This window comes from Cyanistes caeruleus, chromosome 1 (assembly GCF_971803275.1).
Source record: "Cyanistes caeruleus chromosome 1, bCyaCae1.hap1.1, whole genome shotgun sequence".
Lineage (NCBI taxonomy): Eukaryota > Metazoa > Chordata > Aves > Passeriformes > Paridae > Cyanistes > Cyanistes caeruleus.
This window is the reverse complement of record NC_141701.1, coordinates 38310347-38337804: the sequence shown is the minus strand read 5'-3', so window position 1 is coordinate 38337804 and position 27458 is coordinate 38310347. Positions and strand designations below refer to the sequence as shown.

At 38.2% G+C, this 27458-nt stretch overlaps 1 protein-coding gene across 47 annotated transcripts in view; it reads left to right on the top strand.

The window, feature by feature from the left end:
* The window catches only part of FAM110B (family with sequence similarity 110 member B), a 115201-nt gene that overhangs the window by 14717 nt on the left and 73026 nt on the right, over window positions 1–27458 (top strand). For 14 of the 47 annotated variants that reach the window (XM_086887511.1, XM_086887467.1, XM_086887424.1 and 11 more), the window contains one exon: window positions 16464–16535. The exons of 5 other annotated variants lie outside the window; for them this stretch is intronic. Coding sequence is in view for 1 of the 42 variants with exons in the window: in XM_086887727.1 (XP_086743853.1) it covers window positions 1200–1302; window positions 16464–16535 (175 nt within the window). In the remaining 41 variants the exon portion in view is untranslated. Of the gene's footprint in view, window positions 1–420; window positions 501–1199; window positions 1313–2851; window positions 2914–16463; window positions 16595–27067; window positions 27144–27458 lie in introns of those variants that run through there. 28 more of the 47 variants (XM_086887660.1, XM_086887573.1, XM_086887625.1 and 25 more) reach the window with 10 other exon arrangements.

Genomic DNA, 27458 nt, shown 5'->3' with positions numbered 1-27458 from the left:
TATGCAATCTCTTCAGAGCCTGCCTTTGAGAAAGAAAGAAAGAATTTAGTCTTCTTTTAGAGAATTTATTCTCTTTATAGAACATAATGAGTTTGCTTTTCAAAGGGAAAATGGAGAATTGCAGTGAAGGGGCTCTGTTGTATCTTGGCTTGATTTTATGCAGGATAAAGCTGTTTAGTTTTTAATACAGTAAACTGTTTAAAAGGATAAGTTATATAATTACCATGAACTTTTAAATAACGATTAGTATTAGTACTTGATTGTCAGTCAGGGCTGTGGCTTTGTAAGTAGGAAAATGGTTGCAGATACAGTCAGAGCTTTTTAAGATTTTTCCCTTTCTTTTTGTTTATCCTTATTTGCATATCTTAATTATGTAAATATCTTCAGTTTGGAAGCTGAAATGCTATTTTATTTTTCCAGGTATCTTTTGGTATCAGCTTAGTGAGTCCCACATTTTAGGAGCTTTTTTTGCTTGCCTCTGACAGTTTCTTCGTAGTCAGGTATGGCAGATGATGTCTGATGGTTTTAAAATAATAATGAATGCCATAAAATTCTTTGTTTACTTAGTGATGTGATCCTGTATCTTAATTTCAAATGAACAAGCATCCGTATGGTGTATGGGAATAAGTAAGCTGACCCTTGTTCTGTGTTAGCTGTTGCTGGACTGCAGCTGACTCTTCAGGCAATAGAAGAACCTAGTGGTAGAACATGAAGTGGTATGAAACCATTCCTGATGGCAATCAGCTTGTCACGTGTGCTTGAGGGAAAGGGCCAAAAAGTAGCCTGTAAGCATTTCCACTTCACAGGGTTGAATTGTGGTTTTACTATTGTCAGTATTTGGCTAATAATGGGGTAGGAGTTGAACCCAGTTTATGGGTATAGTTCACCAAATTCAGTTCTACTCCACTTCAAGAGAAGCAGCACCAAATGTAAGCAAAATGTCTCTTGCTGCATTAGTATTTAAACTTTAGTAACAAAACGACTTAGGACTGACAGCAGTAGCCTCGGTCTCAGAGGCAAGCAGATACTTCTCAAAGCTGCCCTACTGGAAAGTATATTGGTCTCTGGTTCTCTTTTTATTGTACTCTGCTAAACTTACAATCACAGGACTTAGAAACACCTCCCCATACACTTTTTAGTACATCTTTCCATGATACAAAATGGATCTGTGGACTTGAGAATGTTCCTTTTGCTCCCAGGTGTGCCAGAAGAGCTCCCAGATAGAGACAGCCGGAGGTCCCAAGCCCAGCCAGAATCACCTCCTGCAGCACCTAATGCTAAAGTACAAAAGTATCAGAAAAGGTTATTTGAGGCAAAAGGAGATGCTATTTAAAGATTAGCCTTGTTCTTTTATTAGTCATTTTGCAGGACCAAATAAATGATAATATTATTTAATTGTTAGGGGAATTCCATTATGTTTGAAGGATTCTCCCTCTGCTCCTCAGTTTGTGGAGACCTTTACCAAGTGGGTAGACTACATCAGTTAATACAGGAATTTACAGAAAGGTGATGCAAAGTTCAGAGTAGTAGTGTGGTATGGCTGTCAGCTTGAACTGTTTAATATGTTCACAGCAAGAGGGTTTCTGTTTTTGTTCGTCTTTCCTTGAGGTTCTTCCTACTGTCAAGTCAGTCCCCAGGAATGATGGGTTGTGCATGTGTCACAACCAGGTTATCATTTTGGCAAAATCACTCACAAACTGATGTGTTATTACTGTGTATAACTGTGATGTGTATAACTGTGGTTATTGTTTCCTTTTTGGAGAAGGCAGATACTCCACTTTCTAAGCCAAAGAGAAACTTTGCTCAGACAAAACTTGATCTTTTTGTAAGTACTTTTAAATCCTGCCTGTGTATTGCAGGTGCATGCCCAGACCACATGCTACTTCTGTGAACAGAAGGATTAGAATGAAGTTTCAGACTTAATCCTGGGTTTCCTGCACTGATTCACTTCACAGTCTTACTCCTGTTTAGTTTCCTGTCTGTTAAAAAGCATGTTTTTATTTTCACCTGCTGTCACAACAACAAAAAAAAAGACACTCACTGTGGTATTTTGGTTTTTATTGTTGATGAACTGTGTAAAGATTGATGCCGTTTTTTTCCCCCCAGACTCTTCACAAGCTAGTAATTAGCTATGAGGTATGCAAATTCATGCAGAAAACAAATTGGTTATGTGTTAATTAAAACTAAATGACAGCAATTTTATATTTAGGTTATTTTAAAGTGCCTAAATTATTTTGGATGTGAAGTCTTAAGTGTTTTTCAATGCATGTCTTAGCCCCCTCTTTGTTACATTCAAACTGTAATAAATACATATAGTTTCTAATGTACAGAATTTTATGATGTAATTAAAAAAAGAAAACAACCAATATTTGTCTTCAGAGCTTGAACTGACCTGCAGGATTTTGTGAAATGTGAAAAATAATTTTTCACTTTTTTAGTGGTCTTGCTTTTTGTACTTTCATGATCTTTGCAGTTTTAAATGTGGTATGCAGGAACTGATCTGCATCTACAATTTAATATTGGCTGGGATATGGTCTTGCAACTAAATTTGTTCAGCAGTGTTTAATTGACAAGAAACTGATAAAATGCTGTTTTCTCTTTATGCAGTTTTTTGTTTATCCTTGAAAGTTTTCATTTAGGGAGCCATTTAAGTCATCTGTCTTTATAAATTAAATCAATAGCAAGCATACAAGATGGCTTAAGCAACAGGAAGATTAGTTTCTTGATGTTCTAACAGATTTAAAATAAATATTTTTGAATTGTGTAGTAATGGCACAGGATGGGTTTTTAATTAAAGAAAACATACTAGAAACATATGTTTGCGGTGGCTTAATTTTTTTTTTTTTTTCAGGTTTTCATGTCTTAATTTCTGTTTCTTTACCAGTCTATTACAAAACTGGGCTTGGTGCCCTGGTGAGTCCTCTGAGAGTTGTATGAAAATCTAAAGTCAAAATTTCAGGAGTTTCAAAACCACTAATAAGATGCTTGACATGGAGTTTGAGTTAATTTATATTTGGGTGCTACGAAAGTATAAATCCGTAGCTAAGGTGTACAAGAAAATGTATGGGGGTAAATCAAGTTACAGGGGGGCTGCTGGGGAAAATTTCAGATGTTGACAATTTCACTGATGTGTTTCTGTGAAGTGATTGCCAGTGTTCCCTCATTCTCACTAGTCAAAGAGGTGCTTAAGTGAAAATTAAGCCTGTTGGGAGGAAGTGCTGATTAGCTCTTGTGTCCCTTGGGAGTGAGTCAGAAGCTTGCCCCCCCTACATGGGGAGGGAAGGGAGGATAGGGAATTCTTCCATCTCTGATCCATATATTTGTAATCTCCTGCTGTTATTATTCAGAGGCCTAAAAATATATTGGATTCTGCTTCATAAAGAAGATTGAATACATGTTACTGTAGGAACAGTGTTTTAGGTAGTTTAGGCAAGAAAGCAGCTGTTGTGTAAAAAAGTCTATGTAAGTGTAGAGTCTTCCTTTGAGACAAATAAATTTTTTTTTTTATACAATTGAGTGCTGTTGGTTTGTGGCTTTTTTTTCAATTCTTAATAGAAGCTCAACAGTAAGCCTTGAGCACAGAATAAATTCTTTATCCTCTGTGATTTGTGTGCATTTGTCTTTTAAATCTGTTTAACAAAGTAGTGCAACAAATTTGGGATTAGCAACATACTAGTTAGCTTTGCTGGAGGAAGCTGGGACAGGAAAAACGGGGAAAATAGTGTTTTTTGCATTAGGTATGATGAGCTGACACAAAGATTAGCTGTATCGTGCATTTCTTTTCAAATGCTTCCTGACCTCATGGGTGCAAGGAAGTTGTGATTCAGCTGTAGCAGGATAAATTTGGCAAAGAAAATAAGCACGGGTTTTGTGCTGATTTGTATATTGGCAGAAAGATATTCTCAGCTCATAGACTTTCCTTTCACCTCTCACAAATTTAAAAATAAGGTTGATTTAGTGCCAAATGTCTTTTGTGACACATGCCCTTGTATTGTATTTTGGTGCTCCTTACTGTATGTAGTGGCTTTATTTTTTCTCTGGATCTGCTCTGACTTGTGTGATATGGAGGGCTGTAAATGCAAGTAAATCAAGTACTGCTCGCAAAAGTTTCTGATATGTTATGAAATACACATTTTAAATTTCAGTAACATGAAATCTGGACTGTAAAATCCTACTTTTAATCTAGGCTTATTTGGTTAGGCTATGCTAAATCCACTCCTAAAAATACTCAAGCTTTTTAATATTATTATTATTATTTTCATTCGAGATCAAATCTCTTTGAACTATGTAGACATGCACCTGTGCTCATTTTAATCCCTGTGTAGTTTTCATCAATTATCACAGCAGGCAAGAAGACAATCAAATTGTAAAATGCTTTTGAAAAGTAAATACATGAAACTTGGGGTTCAGGTTTGTGTTTTAATCAAACATCATCTGTATTCATGTTCTTGGACAAAGCTGGGTGAGGGAGGAGCACAAAAAGCCTCTTTTTGTTTTCATTGTAAAATATCTGTTTTGATGTGCTCTGTTTTATGATGAGTGTAATGTGTTTGTGTTTTTAGAGGAAGGCTGTGTTGTGTGTATGCCTTTTTTTTTTTTTTTAAGCTGGAGAAAATCTAGGTCAAGCGATTTCATTCTTATTAATAACTTAAAGCTTTATTTCTCAAAAATTATCCTTCATGGATAGAAAGCTTCCTCACTGGGGAAGCACTGTTGCTCTCAAATATGGATGGGAGCATTTTTCTTTCCCATCAGGGTGTTAAGATGTTCACCTTAGAATCATAGAGTCATTTAGTTTTGGAAAGACCTGTAAGGTCATTGATTCCAGCCATTAACCTAATACAGTCAGCAGAGTCCGCTGCTAAACCATGTCCCTGAGCACTACACAGAGGTATGGTGACTCCAACACTTCCTTGGGCATGCTTTCCAATGCTTGACAGATCTTTTGGTGAGGAAATTTTTTTCTATTATCCAGTCTGAACCTTCCTTCACAGCTTGAGGCCATTTCCCCTTGTCCTGTCACTTGGTAGAAGAGACTGACCCCCACCTGGCTACAATCTCTTCTCAGTAGTTGTAGACAGTAGTAAGGTCCCCTGTGAGCATTCTTTTCTCCAGACTAAACGGCCCCAGCCCCCTCATCAGCTTCTCATAAGATTTGAGCTCCACACCCTTCACCAATTTTGTTGCCTTTCTCTAGATGTGCTCCAGCACCCCAATATCCTTCTTGCTCTGTGGAATTTTGAACACCATCACAGAACCTCACAGGAGCCTGTTCTTTGTGTGTTTATCAGTGTGGGGCCAAGCTTGGGGCTGGGGACTCCTGGCATTTCCCCATGCCTGCTGTCCAGCTCCATGCCATGTCCCCAGCCTCCTGATCCAAGTGTTGACCATGCTCTACCCAAAAAAGGGCTTATAGTATTGATATAACAAAATGGGCCACAGGACTGATTTTTTGGCTCTCTGAGAACACATCCCCATCAGCAAAATAAATGAATATAGAGGCTTGCCAATTCTTGTTTAGTTCATTGAGAGATGCTACAACATGAAATCTCTCACTTGACCTTGTCTAGCTTTGCTGTTCCTCAGCAGCTACTGCCCTGTGTGTTTAGCTGCACAGCACCAGTGACTTGGCCTGGTATTATATATCTAAACTGGAAACACTGGGAAAATTGCTGCTAAACTGGAAGAATACAGAAATTCTTGGCTCTTACAAATTGTTTAAACCCCTAATACAGTAGGTTACTCTAACTTGGGGAAAATAGTTGTATGAAGCCTTTAATTTTATCTTAGTCTTTTGTGTCACCCTGGACCTGAAAGCTAAGGTAGTTAAATTAGGATAATTAATCATGGAATAACTTACACAGGGGAATGTAATGAATTTTCCATCAATTTGCAAGTTATGTAAATCAGTAAGAGTCTTCTCATAAACATTCTGCTTGTAAGCTATGATGTATGTAAGGACAAAAAAAATTAGGTTAATTTAGATGCCCTCTGTGTTGGCATTTTGAAATTCTTTCTGATGTAGCTCCTTCAAATATTAGGATTTAGAACTTTAGAGTCTGGTTTTTGATATCTAGCACTGCATGAAAGAGGGCAAACTTGAGAGAGCAGAGGTAATTTTTAGTTAAAATGTTTGTGTTAAGGGTTCCTGTGTCGGCTTTGTTTTTCCCCTGTTCCTGCCCAGGATCTTGTGGATGTAGGAGAGATTAGACAGGAGACTGTTTGTGTACTGCTACAGGACCAGAAAAACTGGGTTTGTACAACAAAAGTCAAGAGATATGTTTACTGCTTTCAGGGGAAGTCTTCCAATATGTGGAGTTGCAGGTCCTGACTTCCCAAAGGGAGATGTGCTGAAGGCTTAGACACTGTAGTCCGCCCAAGTGATTAATATAATTACATCTTCTTTGTGAATAACTTCTGTAGATGTGAAGCAGACTTCGAAGCAAGTCAGCAGACACCCACACAGAACCAAATTATAACATCCCGATTAAATTGCTATGCAATTGTAAATGCTAAAGTATTGTCAATACAAAGAAAGTTTGTTCCCAACAACTCTTGAAGTGTTGAAATTCACTTGAAATGTGCTGGATTAAAAAGTTAACTTGCGTAGTTAGGTTATTTGCATGCAAAATGAGCAGAGATTATCAAGATCATTAAAAGTATAAAACACGTGAAAGAATTATGTCAAATGTATTTTAGGAATACCTGTCAAATTCTGTTCACATCTGTTCATGTATATCTTCTTTTAAGTTTTTTAGTTAGTGATTGGTGACTTTCGGTACACTACTTTTTCTTGAAAATAAAATAAGTATTCTCTGGTTTGTGTCAAGCAGATTGAAACATATTCTGCTTGAATTGCATGATATGAAACACCTTCTCAGCAGGTTCTGAGAAAGCGTGGCTCTGAAAATTTCTCTCCTTTTTATGGTCATAGAGCAGTGGTAGATGCCACATCTCTGGAAGCACTCAAGGTCAGGTTGAACGGAGCTCTGAGAAGTCTGATCTGCTTGAAAATGTCTTTGGTCATTGCAGAGGGGTGGAACTGGATGGCCTTTGAAGGTCCCTTCCAGTGCAAACTCTGCTGATTCTGTGGGAATAACATGAATAACATGTAAATGCGTTGTTTGTACACTATGCTAATGTAGGAGTAGAAGTTATAGTACTGCAATTAAAATTAAGATAGATACCTCTTCAGATCTTTGACTTATCTTTAAGGTTTATTCCTTTTGTCTATAGTGTTTTTGATAATTTTGATTAATTTTGTAAGTTACACAATCATCTCTTTAGATACCTCATACTGACCTTCAGAATGTTCAAATTTGGTGCTTGGGATTTAGTACTCGTTTGGGTGCCTGTCTATGTAAATAACTTGCACAGAATTTTCTGCAGGATCATCATATTGTCAATTTTTACACAGAAGAATGCCATGTCAACATTTTGTTAGGCTGGAGGAGTCATCAAAATGCGCACCTTTAGGGATATGTAGGTGCCTCCAGTGAAAATACCTGTTTTGATGTAGAAAAATGTTGCTTACATTTTTGGAGGTTTTGGTTGTTGGTTTTTTGTTTACCCAAATGACCAGCATAATTCTCTTAGCTGCAGATTCTTTTGGCATTCCAAAGGTTAAGCAGCATCAGTGTTAGTGGTCCATCTCACTATTTAAAAAGAATTGCTAGGTAGCTTCAGGATGAGTGACAGGATGGGACAATCTCTCAGTTGCCCCTTGGCTTCAGAGTAGAACAGAGTCCTTGCTGTATGGGCTGATGGCATGTGACTGACTAGCTGCAAGCTCCAATGTGTCTTTTATGACTGGTGCTTTGAAGTAGCTATCTACTTTGTAAATTCTGTTTCTATTTTGTAAAGCTGGTTTTTTTGGGTTTTTTTTTGTTTTTGTTTTTTAAATACTCCCTGCTCTTTCCATCTTGCCTGGACTCGGTGCTGTAAAATGAAGGTAAGAGTTGTCAAAGGAAGACTATGGCTGGCTGTGGCTTCTTGTCCTGCATCTAGTGACATTATGTGACTGCTTGATATTTTTCTTTATAAAGAAAAGTGTCAAAGCTCTACATTATCTTAAGCTGTGCTGAGTTATGTTTATGTCAGAACAGTATGAGATTGTAGTCTCTTAAATTTTACTCCTGTTGTAACATTTGACAGTCAAGTAGCCCAAATCAAGGTCGAACCCCTGGAGGTGCTCTGCAACTGTTGCCTCTTCCATGCTTTTCCATAGTGACCTGATACAAGGTTGATAAATGTTTCTAAAAGAATCAGTAAGTGGCAGAGTCCTCAGAAAGGAAATGTAAAGCCTGATTCAAACTGTTGATTTATGCTACTCTTAGCAGTAGTGGTTGGTTTGGCTGCTTGCCCCTTGCTTGTTTGCCAGCTTCCTGCTACTTGGAGATGAACAGGGTCCTGGGTTTGCTTTCTCTGGGGTATGAAAGTGCTGTACCATTGCACTGAAATTCTGGTTATTTGCATAAACAATAAACCATTTTTTTATGACTAGACTTAAAAAAAAATAATCAATCGTGGCATCTCATGTACTTTTTCCTTCTGTACAGAATTGCCTCAAATGGCCTGTCTCTAAGCTGGAGTTGCATCAGTAACTACATTGCTGTTTGCTTCTCTGTTTCTCAAAATTGTAGTGTGCAGAACAAAAATGTTATTATTAAATGTGTCTAATGAAGGTAGGCTTTTTGCAGAGCTGGCAAAACACTTAACTCCTGTTTTCATGACCATCTGCTGAATTATCCTAGGTACTGAGCCATGGCCTGGAGATGGGCTCTGCTTCTTGTCATCCAGGGAGGAAGGCTTTTTGCTAAGACATCCCTTTTCCATGGTGTGCTGGGCATGATGCAAGGACTCTTTCCACAGCCTTGTTAAAGTTAAATAATTGATATCCTATATCCAGCACTCTTTTTCCCTGCGTGATACCATTTTACTGTTCCTATCAATGATAACAGTGTAGTATTGGAACAGGTCACAAAGAGAAGCAATAACTCCTTGTCCTTTGTTGTAGTCCAGTATGAGGTATATTTAATAAGCAACAGTAGTGGTTTAATGTAGTTTCTAGGAAAAAATTTTAATGTGTGTTCTCTGAGGTGTTGTGACTTGAGCCTTCCTGAATCCCCAGCATGGTCAGTAGTGTGGGTCCTGGGGTACTCCTCAATTATATACAGTCCTGGGGAGCTCCCCTGCTTTAAAACCTGGATCTAAGAGCCAGGTCCCCAAGCTTGACTGGGGCCAGGGATTAGGTCTGAAGGCTAAAGCAAAGCAGGCAGCACATCTGTGACTGGCTGACATCTGCACACCCTTGTACTTGCTGTTTTTTCAGTGTTGATATATTTTCCTAAATACTTCTGTACTCACTGTCTTGTCCTTTGGCAAGTAAGTTTTAGAAATAATGTCTGATTTATATCCTCTTTCTGTATTTGACCCTGTGGCCTGACCCCAAGTCAAAGCTTTGTATATCCTATTCCCATCAAAGTAGACTGTAGGGTTTTGTTTTGAAGCCCAACTGTAAATTTAGTATTTCCTATCATGGGTAATGTGTCTGTTTCTTGTCTTTTATTACTAACATTTCATTTGTTGATTGATTTAAAGTCAAAACTGAGTATCAAAAGATACTGTTTGTATCTTTTCCTCCTCCAGCTGTAAAACATCCAAAGAGAAACAATTACAGTTGAATAATCAGGAACCAAGTTATTCTTCCTGGTTATACTGTGAGTGGAGAGAGAACTGACAGTCTGAGTATGAATCAGGGTAAGCAAGTGGATGTCCTTAAGCAGAGATAGAATAGAGATTAAAGTGAATTCTTGTTACTTTGAGGTTTTAAAAACTTGGAGATGAAAAGTCTTTACTTGGAAACTTGAATGTAGAAATGTCAGCTGGAGTCTTTCATGCCAGAGGAAAATTCATCTTTACAGGCTGTAATGTCCATCTGTGTTTCAGTCGTGTGTAATGAATTGATAAATCAGTGACTGTTTACCTCAGCTGATTCCTCCTGCTAGTTGTCTCTTACTTCGTGTGAAGTGCCTAACTTTTTTGAATCTGAATTCTGAAGTGTTTTGTTTTTCTTTTTTTGTGGGGTTTTTCTTAGGTGGTTGGGGGGTGCTCTGGTGGGGTTTCCTCTGCATTTGGAGCCATCTTATTATTAATAATTGTGCTTGTTCTAGTTCTGAAGGTTATAATGTAAATCCAGGTCTTATTTTGTTGACCAGTGGGCAAAGGTGACCTGAAACTCCTCCAAAATGTGTGCATGGCTTGGTGTTCAGTAGCCATTTGGCACTTCCTCACTTCCTGATTTCCCGTAGATCTGATGAAAGTGTCTTACTGCCTCTAGTCATTCAGGTACTTTGGAGAACCACTCTTGCAGTTCCCTGGCATCATTCCCTGGCAAAATTGCTTGGGCAGGTTTTGCTTCAGCATCTAACTGTGAGCTTAAAACCTGAGACCTGCCTTGATCTGATTATTTAATGGAATTGGGTGTCCCTTTTATTGCTTTGAATGTTGGTCATTGTCCCTTGGTCACAGCCAAGGGAGAAGTAACACATCTCATGTAGGGGTTCACTACCAGGAATGGTTAGGATTCTCTTGTCTCTTCCACAGCTTATCTTATGCAGATCTGGATTTGCAACAAAAACAATCATGAGTCCAAATCTGAAGTCATTAAGGAACATTTGTGTAACTTTGATGTTGCAAAGACTTTTGAAAGTGTCTGTGTATTCCAGACCATCATTCTTAAGATGATAATGGCATCACTATTAAAAGCTAGAGAGAGGTGTCACCCTTGTTAGATCTAGTCTGCCTCATGTGTAATTTTGCTTGTATTTCCATGCTTTTCATACGCGTAGTAGATTGCCAATTCTGCCCATTAAGTGCTGCTGATTTTTAGAAATCTTATTGTGAGAATGCAGGGAGTGTAACATGCATGTTTCCCCTTTGAGCTGCAAATAATTAATTGTACTCATGTATATTTGCATCAGTGTCTTGTCTTCAGATTTTCTCCAAATAGCAGGCAAAGATGGTGATAGCATATGGTTGCTTCTAATGTTTGTTCCAAAGTCAAACCAATTACTTAGCTTGCATCTTATGAACAACAAAGTGGTTATGCTTTCATGGGGACTATGAAAAATAAATAAAGCTAAATGGTAAACTGAAAAGCAGGACATTTCAGAATTTGACTTACTTCTGGGATTTTACCCAGGCTGTCGTTCAGAAATCATTATATTTGGGAAATAACTTTGAGACAGTATACCAACTGTCTCAAACATCTTCCCTGGATCATCAATAAGGTCTCAGAGAATACATTATTTTTTGAAAATTTGAAAATTAGCTGCTTTAATCATGTCCTATTTCAGAGCTTCATTGACTTTTTTATTTTTAAACTGATAGACAATTCACCAAAAACTCATACAAAAGGTCTCTTATGTTGTCTTAATTTCAGCTTCTATTCCCTATGTTATGGTTCTCTGTAATGTTTGCAGTAATAAGGCACTGTGGCATTTTCCTATTCCCTTTCACAGTGAAAACTTCAGTAACCCAATTGTTTTGAATAGATTTCCTGGTCTTACTTAAAATTAACCATGGTTCCAGGCCCCTTCTTAAGCCGTCTTCTGGTGTCACTTTGTGCTGGTTTTGGCTGGGATAGAGTAAATTTTCTTCATAGTAGCTGGTCTGGAGACATGTTTTGGATTTGTGCTGAAATCAGTGTTGATAATACAGAGATGTTTTTCTTACTCCTGAGCAGAGCTTGCAGTGTCAAGGCCTTTTCTGCTTCTCACACCACCCCACTCTTGAATCATTATGTTTGCTTTTCATTATGTGCCTCATTTTCCTCATTTTGCAGCCTGTCTTTGAACTCTTAGTTGGCTGTTGTCACCAAACCCAGGAACATTCACAAGTTATACAGGCTTTCTTCTTTCAAGTCGCTTGGCAAGAGGTGTATATTCACAAAGACTGAAGAGGGTAGGAAGTGGTACATTAGCATATAAACACAGTTCATAAATTCCCAGTTGCAGTTTTTGGTTGGTTCCCTTGAATTGTGTTTGCGCTTTCAGCTGGGGAGTACTTTCTATCATCTGCTTTTCTGAGGAGTTTCTTGAAGGAATGGTTTTCTATAAGAATTGTTTCTTATCCTCTTGACTGCCACCATTCTTATAAGGCTTAGTTGTGATGGCTTTTTTTGTTGTCCTTAGTTTGTTTGACATCTGGCTGTTGTTCCTCAGGTGCACAAAGAAAGTGACAGCATGGAAACCCATCAGGTCCCTCCATGCTGCCTCTTTGTTCAAGTCCTGTAATTTCACTGTCCTTCATTCCCCTCTACAATAATTCCTCAAAAAACACACTATCTCTTTTTGCTGGTCTTTGGGGCGAGCCCTGTTTCACCAGGCTGCCCACTGATGCTTAAGCACTCTAATTACTCTGTCATGATGTCTGTATTTTCATTTATTTTTTAACTTCAGAAAAATAAATCCTCTCCTGTAGAACCAGGTAATGGGCTGGCCAGAAAGCCTGTTTTTCTGTGTTCCTTTTTTTTTGGTTCCTATTATATTTTAATAACTGATACAAACTGTAAATTAAACCCTTGGTGTTGGAACGTAAAAAAGAGAGTAGCTGAGAATGTGGTCTGCCCAAACAAATAAAGGTAAAATGAAGAACTGCTTTTTGTCCCTTGTAGACATGTTTCTCAGACCTGCATCTGTACACACCAGCAAACAAAAATATTAGTGTGTTGGTGATGATCTGCTACTAATTGAAGCTTTGTTTCAGTGTAATTAACGTTTAGGAAATTAGTGCACTTTCATGCTTCTGCAAAGGTACTGTAACTTTCCCTGGCAGTTTATAGTGGCTAATCCAGAGTCTCCTTGTGAAATACTCACAGCTGCAGGAATAGTGGTAGTGAGGCCTTGAAACTTTTAAAGACAGTCCTGTCTTCCAGTTGTCCAGTGGATGTAACTCTTGCTTGGGACAATTAGCAGTATTTTTGTCAAACTTGGCGGGGAGTAAGGCTCCTCTTTGTATCATGTAGGTGTCTTACTTTGCAATGAAATTTACTAGTCTTGATCTGAATTGGGATGAATACTCCTATCAACTGGGTATCATGTCAGAAAACATGAATGTTATTCTATCTCAGAAGGAAAACCTTCAGTACTGAAGATACTAGCCAACGGAAGTAATATAGAGTAATAATTAAAGTAGCAGTGTTTGAAGTACAAATGTATTAATATTAATTGTGAGAAGTGCCTGACTTGAGATTTTTCTGTATATCTTTAATTTGATCCCTCCATCTTTTCAGTGGGTTGATGCTGAATATGGGAACAGATTACAACTTAGTTTAATTGTTGATGTAAATGAAAATAAGTCAGTCTGCAGGAGTAGAAACTGCCAGAGTTAGTAGATATGGATCCTTTCTAACAAAACTCCACTAATAGTTCTGAAAATTGTGTTCTCTAAATTGACTATACCTTTTAATTTGTGCTTGATGCAAGATTTTTACCTGAAAATAACAGGGATGTGAGAGTAGCGAGTCTGTACCTGCTGCCTGTGAAAATGTAGAGTCTGCATTAAAAGGGTTGAATAGTTTTTCACAATACAAATTGCTGGATATTCCCTTGTTTCTAGTTACATATAAAGCTGAGATCTTCTCTACCTCTTCTGCTTTGTTAAATAATTTAATTCTCTCACAGAGGTTTGGCTGCAGAGAGCATTCATATCATTTTTTGACACAGAAAGTGTATCTTATCTGAGTAGCTAGATTCCTCCAGCTGCTTAGTTTCAGTTTCCTGACTTGCACTTCTCCATGACAGAGATTAAGGTGACGCCTTATCAAAGCATCAAGTTATCAGATGCTTAATCATATGCTGCTGAGCTTCCATATCATCTTATTTCTTTGTAAGGAAATCCTACGTTTTTACGGACTTTAGTTTGGATTATGGAAACCTCATGGTAGACTTGAGTCAGGTTTGAAGGTTTAGATTGATGCCTTTGGGATTATTAGAATAAGAAGGCCATTCATTCATTCATGAATCCTTCTAAATTACATTTGGCTTCTCTTCCATGAGATGTGTATTTTTGTAAGTATTAAAACTTTGATTTTATACTTAGCAAGAGAGGAAGAACATAGCATTGAGGATAAAAAGTCCTTTCAGAAAAAAAAATTCCTAGGACTTGTTGATACTGGACACCAAAACAGGAAACTACATGTGTCATAAAAGGCTCCAGCTTGTTGGATAAAGGCTGAAACTCAGGATGTAGTCTATAAATACAAAACAGGTTCATAAAAATATTTTTAAAGTGCTATTCTGAGCACTTTAGAGAAGCTGACTGATAATATAAATATTTAATATACATATATTTGTGCAGATGCATACACACACATACACTCAATACCATACTTTCATCTTTAAACACGAATATATTCAATTCAGTGATATTTATTTCCCCTATGAGACTGCTAACGTTACTAACACCAGATATAAATTTGTGAAAATATTTTTTACAGATTCTAAACCAGGAATTTAGTGGAGAAGCAAAAAAAAAGGGACTCTCATTTCAACAGGCAGAAGGGAAGAAATTTGTGAAGCTGAATATTTACCTGCACAAAAAGTCACAACCTTTTTCCCCCTATGGTATTTTGTCACAAGTTTTTGTTTTCAAGCTGTACATCTAGCAGTCTTCTGGGGATTCTGGGGATGTGTTCTATCCTGACCACTTGATAGCTGTTAAAAATTGTCACTCAGCTTGGAAATAAAAGTGTTTGTACTTGAAGTTGCTCAGGCTGTTGGCCAAGCAACATGGCTGGAACAGATTTACTAGCTGCAGCTAATGACCATGTTCACTTTTTTCCCTTTGACTTGTCAAGTATCAACTTAGAGTTGCTTTGGTTTTTTGAGTAAAATGAGTATCATTTAGAATTACTGCTTAAAATACAGTAATTTGGATATCAGAATAATTTGTAATAATATGAGAGTATATTTCTGGCTGATAATTTGTTTTTGTGCTTTGTTGTACTAAACAAGGGAAGATTGAAAAATATTTTTTTTCTTTTACCAAATACCAGAATAATGCTACGACAGCAGGTTCATAATAGCTGAGTAGCTGTAATGCTACATCATTCTGAATATGCTTATCCCTTCATCTGTCTCGTTATTTTTTTCTAATTTATTTATTAAATAAATATTATTTTTTTATTAATAATATTTTTTATTAATATTATTAATATTTATTTTTTAAGTACTTACATGCAGATACCAATACATCTGAAATCCCCCCATTGTTACTTGTTTCTGTTGTACCACTGTTTCAAAGGTAGTCAGTCTCCTAAGATGAGACTTCATCCACCCACTTAACACAAACTCTTCAGTGTACTAATGTCAAGACCCAAACTCAGGGTCCCCAAAGACTGAGTGGAGAAGCTCAAAGTAATTGGTGTCTGATGAATATTGCTGCCTGTTTGGTTTCTTAACAATATGAGACCAAAAATGGTTTTCCTGAATTTGTGCTTAAGCTGTTTCTGCATATGTTTTTGAGATTTTTGTTAAAGGAGCCCTGTGTTCATCACATGGTCTCTAACCTGACTGCAGATCTGTTTCTGGAGTGAATAGCTGATTAGAAAATTAAAGTAATTTGAAACCACTCAGAACTGTTTGCTTAAAGGAAGCTGCTGTGCCATCCGCTTGTGCCAGTAAGGGTGCTTGACCACATACTGTCAAATAAAACCAAGCCACAGAAATCTCATGTATCAAAGTACTTTTCTGTGTGATTAGAGCTTGTCTTACCTCAGGTGGCATTTTGAGAAAAGGAACATAAACAGGGATTTAGGTCACAGCTTGCAAACTACTAAGTTCTGTATGGTTGTTTTGCATGTAAAAAGCAGTAGTGAAACACATTCGTTTCAGGAAGGCAATCTCGTTTTCCTTCCCTTCTGATGGTGGAAGTTGAAGATTTTTATTTTTTAATTTTTCTGAGCATGGTGGTGTTCTGGAGTGTACTTTTAACAAGGACTGCTTTGTCAGCTGGCTGCAGGTCATGTGCAGGGAGGCTAGGCTAGGTGGTTTGCAGGCACTGTTTCTTGCCTGCAGAGGCACCAGCCCTGTGTGAGTCCCCTGAGAAGATAATGTGTCACACTTGTGCTCTTTGCCCTGAAGCAATTCCAGTGCATGTCTATGAGCAGTTTCAATGTGGAGAGAAATTCAGAATTGATACCTGTAGGTCACCTGTTACTTTTCATAGCTTGGAGATTATGCTTTGGGACTGGCAATGTAAAGGCTAGAGTCATCTATAGCTGGCTGAAAGCTTGTCCAGTATTGCTAAACACCTCTTTGCAGCCTTGAAGTCTCCAAAAGAAGATGTAGGGTTCTAATTTTGGAAGTTTACATTGCTTAAACCAAGATGCAGCCTTTAAGGACACTGTAAAACTGTGGCTTTGATAAAGCTAAATGCCTTCCCTGTTGCTGTGATTCTAGGTGTTGCTGCAGGGAGCCTCTGGGAGTCCAAGGGTGGAGAGATCTGCCTTCATCTGAAGATCTCTGCTAAAGGTAAAGACCTCCTAACTGGCCAGACAGCTTTAGCAGGGGTTCAGAAGTCTTACACCAAAGTAAAGTGACTCATTTTTCAAGCAAATTGAATTGTCTGGTACAGTTCTCAAAATAAGGATTCTTCTTTTTGCGAAATAAACACTCAAATGCATCTTTGAGCTTTCTCCTTCCTTTGTGTGTATAGCTCCTTGCTACCTGATACAAGTGTTGTAATAGACAATGCTGGGGAATGGGAGAGGAAAACAACATAATATGCATTGTAGGTTAGAGCCAGAAATAATTCCTTAGATTATTAGTAGAAAGATAAATCTACAGTTTTTTGTTGGCAAGGGAACAGGCTGTTTCTGAGCTCTACGGCATGCAGTGTTTTTAGAAACGTATCCCACTTCCAAGTTCCACATTCAGGAATTTCTTAGCATCTAGAACCCATTCTTGCTTGTACAGGATAAATACTGATGGAAGAAAAAGACATGTGACCCAAAGAACTTTGCTGAACTTATCAATGCTAGAGTTGCACACACTTAGGGGAGATTTGACTATGCTATGGTTTTGTTTGCCAGTGTTTTGAATGTAATGATGGTATATACAGAATCTTCATACTGACAAGATTAATTGAACTAAGTGTAGAGAGTTGGCTGAAAAAAGTGAGTAGTAGTGGAAATGTTTCTTACAGGTTTATTTAGGTAGGTGCTTTTAAAGTTCTGTCAGCTTACCCATATTTAAAAACTACCTGTTGCAAGGTGTTAACTTCATTGTTGGAAAGCTTCTTAAATAACTATTTCTTGATTCGCCTGAGAAGAATTGCAGTTTTTTTCTAGTTAATCCTTTATTGATCTTAATTTAAACTGAAATTAGAGCTCTGAGCTAGACCTAAGTATATTGTCTTTCCATCTGAGGAGTAAAATCAAAATTGGTGTTAAGTTCTCCCATTAGCAGAGTCAGTTCTTCAACTCATAACCTTCCCTCATGATCTGCTGTTCACATCTGGGGGTGAGTGCAGCAAGCACAGTTAGGCCCCCTCATCCCTTTGCTGCACCACGCCCTCTCTTCGCTTCACATTTCTCAGATTTCAGCTGCACCTATGTTTCTCCAGTCCACTAGCAGGGTCATCTTGAGCAGCAGAGGACACTGTATTCAAACCTTGACAGAGCAGAAAAGCTGCTGCTGATTACAAAGTGATTTTAAACTGAAGGCAAAAACCCTATCCAAAAATCTTACCTTTGTAATGTTTCCCTTTGTCACATTTGCCTTAGGAGTACACTAAGCAATACAAGTTGAGATAACAATACATTACAAAGACACATCATTTCTTCTGGGGGTTGTTTAAACATTTATTTATTTTTGAAGTGCAGTTTTATGTGTTGAGAGAGTGAAGACTTGACAGGAGATTTCCTCATAATCCCATGGGGTACATGGGTGTATCTAGGTGGAATGGTGGTTAGGTTTCAAACACAGCAGTGTTAGTGCAGTGTTTGGTTTTGGTGATGCATAGCATCCATGAGTGAAATGCAGCTTTGAACACTCTCACTGCTTCCAGCAAGGCAAACAGCACAGTTTGTTCTGTGCCTCTCTGTCTCTTGTTTCCCTTTGTTGGAGGGGTTTGTTGCTAACTAGAAACACATGATACGAGACGGCCAAATGTTCTGGTGAAAATCAAGGACACTTCATAGCTGTGAAGATTTTATATTTGCCCTAGATTCTTTTTTTTTTTTTTTTTCCCCTCATTGATGCAGCTGTAACTGTTGTAAATTATATGAATAATTGATCAAGGAGTTCTTGTTACCTCAAATCATGTTATGCTTATTGCTTTTTAGAACTGTGCTGCTCTTTGTTGTACTACAGCACTGCTCCTAAGCTGTTCTCTCTGTGTGGTTTTTATGGCCTTAAAGTTTTCTTCTGCTTCCGACTCTTTGCCCTTCCCTGCTTTCCCCTTCCCTGCAAGAACATGTTGTTTCTGCTGCAGGATATTCCATGATCTAAGTGAAAAGCAAGAGTCCTTTTTAATCGTCAGCAACGCGTTTTAAAAAACCCTTCCCAGCCCTGGGAACTGTGCAGTGCACACATCTGGTTTCACATAAGCATGAATTGCTGGCTTCACAAACGCAGAGCATGTAGTCCTTGCCACAGAGTTGGCTAAAGTGTTCTGTAACTTGAGACTCTATTTGAAATAAAAACAAAATTGTATAGCTTCTTTACCATGCTAATGGAAAACATTTAATTTGCTTTTTTCCAAGCCAACCAAAAGTATGACGCAATGCTGCTCAGGCAGATTTACAGTGCCTTTTCTTCCCTAGAAATCAATACAGCTTGGAGGGGCTGCTGTGAGAGCTGGCTAGCTGACTGCAATCCAGCTGCATTCAAATGTAAACTTCTGTACCACAAACCAAAACTGGTGATTTTGATTTATTCAGGCATCACTGTATCTCTGAGATTGTGGTGTTGGATTTTATTTTTTGCTTTATTGCCATTAATACTAGATTGGATTTCAAAATACCTGGTTTAGTGGGCTTATGTTTTTTGGTTTTTTTTTCATGAAATCATTCAGTGATTTTCTTCTTTTTCTGAATTACAGTACTTAGATCTGTGGTAGTGATATCAGCAAAAGCAGATCTATGTACATGGCCATATGTGCCTTTCAGTGGAGTCTTTTTGCCCCCCCCTTAAAAACAAATGAAAGAAAGGGCAACACCAAAAAGCAGGCCCTCATTCAGTGTGAGCGTTAAGGGCTAGTGTAATCATTTTCCAGTTTGTACAGAATAAGCCCTGAATTTTAAATGTTGTTTGATTTCTCTCTTGCTAGAAGAGGTAAAATGCAAGAGTTTTTTGTGTGAGTCCAAAAGAAGTTTAGAGGAGAACTGTGGGTTTTTTTCATAAGTGAAGCCAACAGTGCAGATTTTCATAGTACACCAACTGTTTTGTCTTTGTTTCCTTTCTGATTCCTCACTCTTTGTCTAATAGCTTTGACTGTATTTAAACTCTTCTATAAGAGGCTGTTGGTGTTTCTCTCCATATTTTTTTCCCTAACAGGATTTCAGTCTTGCTTAAGAGCTTTGCTTCTGGCAGAAGGTCTTTTCTAGAATGGCCCATAGGGATCCCTGGCACTGCTGTTGTCCCTGAATGCTGTATTTCTTTGGGAAGTCTTGCCACTGGTGGTCTGTGTCCTGGTCATACTTAGTTCCAGGAGAAGGAAAATCACAACTTGATTGCTAGCTTGCCAAAAGGACATTTCATCTTCTTTTTAAGAAGGAAAGTTCTACTTCCATTTCTCATGCAACTGTGATCCAGGTTTTTTTATCCTCCAGCCATTTTTCTCTCATACACTTAACAGTCTCTTGGTGAGCAAACAGCTGGAGAAGACAGTGTAGAGGAATTGAGGTCCTTTTTGTAGGGGTAGCTTGGGATGTCATGGGTTAGCAAAGAGGAGCAGACTAGTTTTGGAAATATGTTTGGCCCATAAGTTTTCTGTTTGACCATTCCACAGGTCTTGTTAGCATGAAAGGTCTGTCATTACAGTTTTCCTTTTGCCATTTTCTCTGCATTAGTGCTGGCAGTCCAGGCTGGAGTATGCCATAAAGACTTCTAAAGCTACACTTTGAATAAAGCTTACATTTACTACAGAATATTTGCTTTGCATGGTTACAGTACAAGCACTGTATTTCTGTGTAAAAACTGTAATGAAGTTGTTAAGAAGAAAAGAAACTCTTAGAGCATTTGCACTAAAGTTCATGGAGCATGAGATAGCTGTGCTTAGGATGCTGGTACTTTGAAGGGATTAAAAAAAGCTTCTCAGAAATAAACACAACATTCTCAGACTAGCAAAACAGTATGCAAGTGATGTGAGGAACAGCACTAATTATTATGTAGAGAATAATCTGACTTGAAATGCCACAGTGGAATCCACTTTATGAACTGACCTTCCTACATATGAATTGAAAAACAGGAAAAAGTACAGGGCATGACCTAAAAATGGTAGTCTGGAAGCTTCTTTAGGTATGTTGGGTCTTATTTTTGTCTAGTCTGAAATGTAGTTTTTCCTCTTGAGTCAAACCTGAATAAACTGGTTTGAGTGTTCATGTTGTCCTCATGGTTCCAGCTCTGCCAGACATAGCTACTGTATTTTAAGAATTGCTCTTGCTTGGAATTTGAGTCCTGCTGGAAACAGTATGCCGTCAGGAGGATGCAGCCTTGCTATTAAGAAACTTAAATAAGATAAGGCTAATCCTATTGTATGCTTCTACTTTCGGAGGTTGTGTAGAAACTTGCCTTTCCGAGTTTGGGTGCCATACCATCCACTACCTGCTTTATGGGATTTCTCTCTTTTTTTTTTCTGAATTGCTGTCTTGCTTAGACATTAATATTCAAAATGCTTCATTCAGTTTTAGATGGCATTATGCTGTGACAACTTTAAGGCTTACAGAAAAATTCTTGTTTTCTGTGAATCAAGGTGAGAGAAAGGAAATTTACCTATAATCTATTTGTTTATGCCAAATTTAGGTTTCTTTTATACAGAAGGTTTAAATTGTTCTATTTATGTATTAGTAAAGATAGAGTAAGGATTAGGGTACTGTGAGCCTTTGCTGAGATGATTTATCATAAACTCTTTGCACATAGCAAGAATTTTCATATTGTCATTTTGGACTGGTGCTGAACCAAACTTCATTATCCTTCAGGAGAGAGGTAGTATTGGCTACTAAAAAAACCCCAACCAACAACAACCAAATTTAAAAATTCTCCTACATGTGTAGGAGGATAATCTACTTCCAATATTGTTCTTACCATGGTCTTTTGCATTTAGAGATGAAACTGCAAAATGACTTCAGAATGAGGTTATCTTTTGAGTTGTCTAAATCAGCCTTAGGTTTCTTAAAACTTGCAGCATAACAGATGATTTGTAGAGAATTAGGCTGTTAGAGTATATGTTCTTAAAATAAGTTGGTTTAGAAAAGGTACACTTTTCAGGCTGTCCTAAAAATTAGTAACTTTGTAAATCATTTTATCTTTGGCAGTGGTTAGATATCTGTGTGTGAGTAATTGGCAGTTGTGTTGTCTCTTCTCATTTCTTCTAAAGGACCTGAAACTTATTTATAAGACCACAGAGTTATCAGTAGGTTTTGACTCACTGAGAAGGTCTAGATTAAGAGCAGAAACTTTTTGTTGTTAAAACAACAGCTGACTTGCTGTGTGCCTTGAGCATGTCCTTTTGACTTCCTTGCATCAGTTTACCATTGTGTATCCACTAGTGTTGCCACCACCATAAAGTTCTTTGTAAGCCTGTAATCAAAATACAGTTGAAGCTGTTTATTATTCTGAGTGAACTCAACTTCATTTCTGTGCAATTCCACATATGGCAGTGTAAAAGTAAAGTGCAGGGGAATTATGCAGTTTAGTTTATAAAGAAATTGCACAAAATAAAACCACCTCGTGCAACATGTATTATAGTAAAGTAGGTCTGAAAAAATAAAAGCACACACAGTTTTATTTTGGATTGTATACAAAGTATATACAAAGACTGCTAGTGGGGGACAAAGCTGCTCAGTTAAAATGGGAATGCTATGACTATAAAAGTTGAGGGGGGAAAAAAATATCTGTCCTTAGAAGGGCTACGTGGCAGTCTTGATTTGCCTGAGTCTTTAGCAGAGGTTTTCCACTTCTGTTTCTGCCAAGTGAATTAAATTTATGAAGAGAAGCAAACTCCAAGGGTTGGACTGTTAGTATCTTTTGACAAGGTTAATGTGGTGAAGCAGAATATTGATAATAATGAGCTGACATTTAACAGTGGACCAGCTGAGAGATCCTTGTGTTCCTACGTAATGTGAAGATTGAGTGTCCTGTAAGCTTATTGTTTTATGTTTTGTACTTGCTTTTGCGTGCATGCCAGGACATGCTCTGGGAAGAGGCATAAACTTTTTTCCTTTTTTCTTTCACAAATACATTTCTTTCCTGTCTAGAGCTGGAAAAGAGGAGCACAAGAGGGGTTTTGTTAAATACAGCAAAATCTAATTACAGCTTGATTTAAAGCCACATTTACACAATGGCTGAGGGGTGAGTTCACTTCCACAAAAACAAAGTTGTTGGCTTCCTACTGTGCATCGGGGAATGTGAAGATGCATGTCCTAGAGAGCAGCTGCCTCCCTCTGCTGGCACCAGCTTTTCTTAAGCTGTGCTACAGTTCTGCTACACGATATAAAAATATAACTGTGCTCTTATGCAAAAGAACAGTGATGCATGAATTCACTGGTGTGTGCTCATCTTACTGGTTATGCCGCAGGTAATACGTGGGACATCACGTGTTCATGTGATAGGCCTGATGTCTGTTTTCTATGAGCTGTAGAAACCTTGTTCTTCTAAAGGAACAGTTGTTTCCTCCAGTCTGTATCTTGAGCAGTTATGTCCCTTGTGGTTGAAAGGCAAAACGTGGGTGAACAAACTACATTTTCTTGCCATTGTGATTTTTACTCAGTGTGCACCTCTGGAAAGTGCAAGATCTCGTTTTATTTGCCTGCTGAAGTAACTGAAAATGTGGTTTTCTTTCTTCAACTGGTTCAAGTGTTCCGCTGTCCTTTTAACTCTGTTTCTCAGATGACAAGGTTGCACATCTCCATCTTAATGAAAGTTCATACTTTGTAGTATGTTTTTCACTTTCAGAGATGGGTTTCGCTCAAGAACCCCCTCACAGGTGGTTTCATGGCAGCAGCTCATAGTTGAGACTATGGTCTTTATTCTTCCCTTGTTTCTGGCTGATGGCTGCATTTTTAGCAGTTTTTTATTACTGAACTTGCACTTTGTGCTGCTACTACTCCGTCTATTTTTGCTACTCTAGTTCTTAAGAATTTGAATAGCAGAGTTTAGAGATGAAATATATGCACTGCCACTATCTAGGAAAATGAGGCTCTGTGGAAGTAGAAGGTGGCTGTTGGTGAGACTGAGGTTGCTGTGCTGCTCAGCAGCATTGCTGAGCCATGTTTGGAAGCTGCTTAGTGGAGAGATTTGTGTTAGTGAGAGGCTGGGGAAAGTGGGTTGGTGTACATGGGAAGTCTTGGGGAAGGAGAAATGGGCATAGGGTCGGGTGGGAGGGAAGAGGTCACTGATATTCACAGAATTGAATGAGGGACAACAAAGCTTGCCCAGAAGAAAGCATTGCAGACACACTGGTGGAGAGGCAAAAGTAGAGATGGAGGGCCTTGGACAGCATGTGGATGGCAAAGCAGCGGAGGGAGATATGGCCCTCTGAGCTGTGTCTTTGAAGTAGGGTTAGTGTTGCAAAGTCCAGAAGAGAAGAGGGATACAGATCTGCAGAGTGCTCGTGAGAGAAGCAGTGAAATGAGAGGGTCTGGCAGGGTATTTCTGACAATTAAAGAATTGCCCAAAATTGTCAGTCCCCTCAAAAATTAAGAGATGTAAAGTTGCAAGAGGCAGAGAGGAGAAGGGACAAGATCTTGTAAGATGAATCATTCATTCATCACTAGAGTGATCTCCTTTGTTGATTTATTTGGTGTCAGCTCATTTCACATTTCTCTGAGAATTACAGACCCAGCTGTATTATTGTGATACTGGTGAACCATAGCTGAAGTTGATGATGGGGGAAAAACAGGACCACAGAGCTTGCTGTGATACTGAGAGAGGTCAGTGGATGACAATCACATCACTGTGTATAGCTGTATACAGTTGCACTCCAAAAAACTACAAGAAAGTCTCTTTAGCATGAAGTAATGCAGGGAACTCTATCCTTCTTAAGTCTTAGACTTTCATTCAGTTTACACAAACTTTTGTAAACAGATCATCACCGTTTCTTGCTGCTTCTTGAGATATTTCTGGGCTTTCTTTGGTCCTTGCTGGAGTTTTGTTATTCAGCATTTTGCTTTTTCTCAGACAATTAGTCATATTAAGGTCATCAGCTGGAGAAAGAGAAATAAGTTGTCTTTTTCAGCACTGTTTTGCCTGCACTGTATGTGGCCTTCAATTTAAGGTGTTCCAAAATGCTAGGAGGATCCCCTTACAGATTTAGCTTTTTCCATCATTTAATGTTCAAGTTCTGACCTACTAGAAGGAAGGTGAGCATTTACCAAGATAAAAAAGCATTCAAGTCTTCTCCAAGCCAATACAGTGAAGAAAATCTTGATAGGAAGAAGAATCTTTGAGCACATTTATGAGTGTCCAGGGGTCAGAGTCAGTGTTTTGTTTGGCTGCCCACAGGCTGACAGTGGCATTCACACTGCAGTACAGTGGTCAGTGAAGTACTCATGGAAACAACCCACGTAGTACCTCTTATTTGTTTCCCTGGTGGCTCTGGGCAGTCACTGCTGAAAACCACACAGTACCTAAAGGGGTTTTGTGGCTCTTGCATTGTCTCATGTCAACCAGAAATTCTGCAGTTGATTTCTCAAGAGAAGATGACTTGAAGGACAGAGGTATATGGATTGCCTCTGCCTTTTCTTCTGATTATTTTTGTTTGTTAAATGCTTAGAAAAACCAAAACCAACAATCGAGTTTGATAAGATCCCAGCTGCTAGTCAGTGTTGATATGCAGAAGTGACTTAGTATGACTTACAAGCTTTGTTCTTTTGGAAGCTTTTCTTTCAGCTGTGACAATTGTAAAATTATTCTCCTAGGAGATGCTCAGCTCTTCCACCTTCACCCCTAATAACTATGCTGGCTAGGTATTCCTGCTGTTTCTTTGGTGGATACATGTTCAGAGATAATGTCATTTTCAGCTGTATTAATTACCAGAGGTACACTGTCAAAATAGTAGGTATGTGATCTTACTACTTCCCTGAAAGAGCCATAAAACCTAAAAACAAACAAATTCTGGCCCTTGTAAGATTTTTATAAGGAAGATTAAAGTTAAATTTATGAGGAAGTATATTCCAAAAACACGTAGTATGTGAGAGAGGTTGTTTTTGTTCTAATTACGTTGAATCTTCTCTCTGTTTTGAAGAAATTTAACTCTTGTGATGAAGCTAATTTTTATATAACAAAAAGGCTTTTGGGGCCCTGTCTGAGTGAGAAGGTTTACAGAATTGAGGCACTGTGGGGGGATAACCCTCCTGTTGCATCCACTAGATATGATTCCATAAGGGACTCGATGTACCAAATGTGGCCAGTAGATCAAATTAATCAATTGACTGTTGATCTTGAGCATGGAGTGTCCATCGTGGGTTTTTCACTGAACCCTGGTTAGCGCTGACCAGTGGTGATATGGGGCATTGAGCTGTTCAGAAGGCAGTGGCTGTGTGTTTTCTGCACCAAGAACTCCTGCACCTCTCCTTTGTGGAGGAAGCAGCTCTCTTTATCTGCAAGGTGGTGAGCTGTAAGTGAACTTCCAGTGGAGGACCTCAGTCCTGGAATTTTACCACTGTCATTGCCAGTTCTGGACTTGTCTCCCAGCTTACCAAAAGCTGCAATCATGGCACCAAATGTAGCTTTTCAAGATGGTCTTTATCCTTCCATAAGGGCAGCTAATGTATTGGTGGTGGTAGTGGGTGATCCAGAATTACCTGCTCTGCAGTGAAATTAAATGTTTCCACCTAGGCCTGTTTCTTAGAAGATGTGTTGAATGAAAAGAATCCCTATTTATTTCTTCCAGAATAACTGGTACTAGGCTCTGTGATCTCTTGAAGTCTAAAGAGTACAAAGAATAGAAAATAAATTCTCTGAACTCTTCTGCGGCTGATTCTTTTTCCACCATTGTCCCAAGTCCTCCTACAATGGCACAATGTAATGAGAAGAGCTTGTTACTCCCAACAATTAGAAAGTTTCTTATTAACAGACTTCTTAATAGACTTAAGTATAAATACTTGTGATAGATAAATACACAATTTGGAAGCTGAATCAGCCTTCCCTGACTTACATGTGTCAACATCTTCAAAATAGTTTTCTGATTTGTAAAGCATTTTCCAGAAAGAAACACACTTTTGCATAGATCTGTTTAACAAAAAAAAAAGTTAAAAAATACTATCACTGTGTCTTTTGTATTGCTGCTACCTGTTACAGCCACGATTTGTAAATTATACTTGGTTAGGTGTTCCAAGTTTTCAAAGAAATGAAGTATTTTCTCCTGTGTCATATAAACAATATTTGATCAGAAGCACTCTAGAGTAAACTGCTCAAATGAAGAAAGATCGAGATACATGACTTCAACCAAAAATCAGTAATTTTAATGTGATTTAAGTTGTTTATCCGGAACTGTTTGGCATTAAAGTGTAATCAGTCCAATTTCCAAGCTTTCTGTATTCGCATCAGTTGTAAATGAAGTCTTCTGTTGCCTGTGGATAATTGCTTTAGAGTATTGTCTTCTATAGAGCCTTCTGTTTGTCATCTCCTCTTTCTGTTTTTTGCTAACAAGAACAGGTTCAAAGAAATGAATAAATCTGTATAAACAATACTTACTTTGTGACTGTTTCTAGTTGCATCTTAATAACTCATTTCTACAGGAACGCCTTTTGGAATGCTCATTCACTTTTTTCACTGCAATAGGCAGCCTGTAATGAAGATGTTGACTCACCTGAATGATGTCTGTTTTCTTTATTCTCTAGATCAGATTGCAAGATAATTTTAAATTGCAAGTATTAGACGGCATTTCCTTGGACAATTGCTTTTGATTATACTAAGGTACTGCACTCATCTATTTAAGTCATAGTCCACATTTTAACTATCAGTGTTAAGGGAAGCAGGAGAAGGTATCCTAAATGATGTTTGTTCCATATCTTGTTAGCTTAATATTTTGAGTCTCTTCAAATTAATGGTACTCCTTGTATTAAAGAACTTTGTATAAAGAAAGAAATTGATTTATCTTGTAACAAAAAATACAGATAATCTTGGCAAGGAGGGGGTGTGGGGCAGAAGGGATCTGTGAGATGTAGCCTGTGTAGTCTTTCATTCTTTTATAGACTGCATGACAGCAGCCTTTAATTTTTGAACACTTTA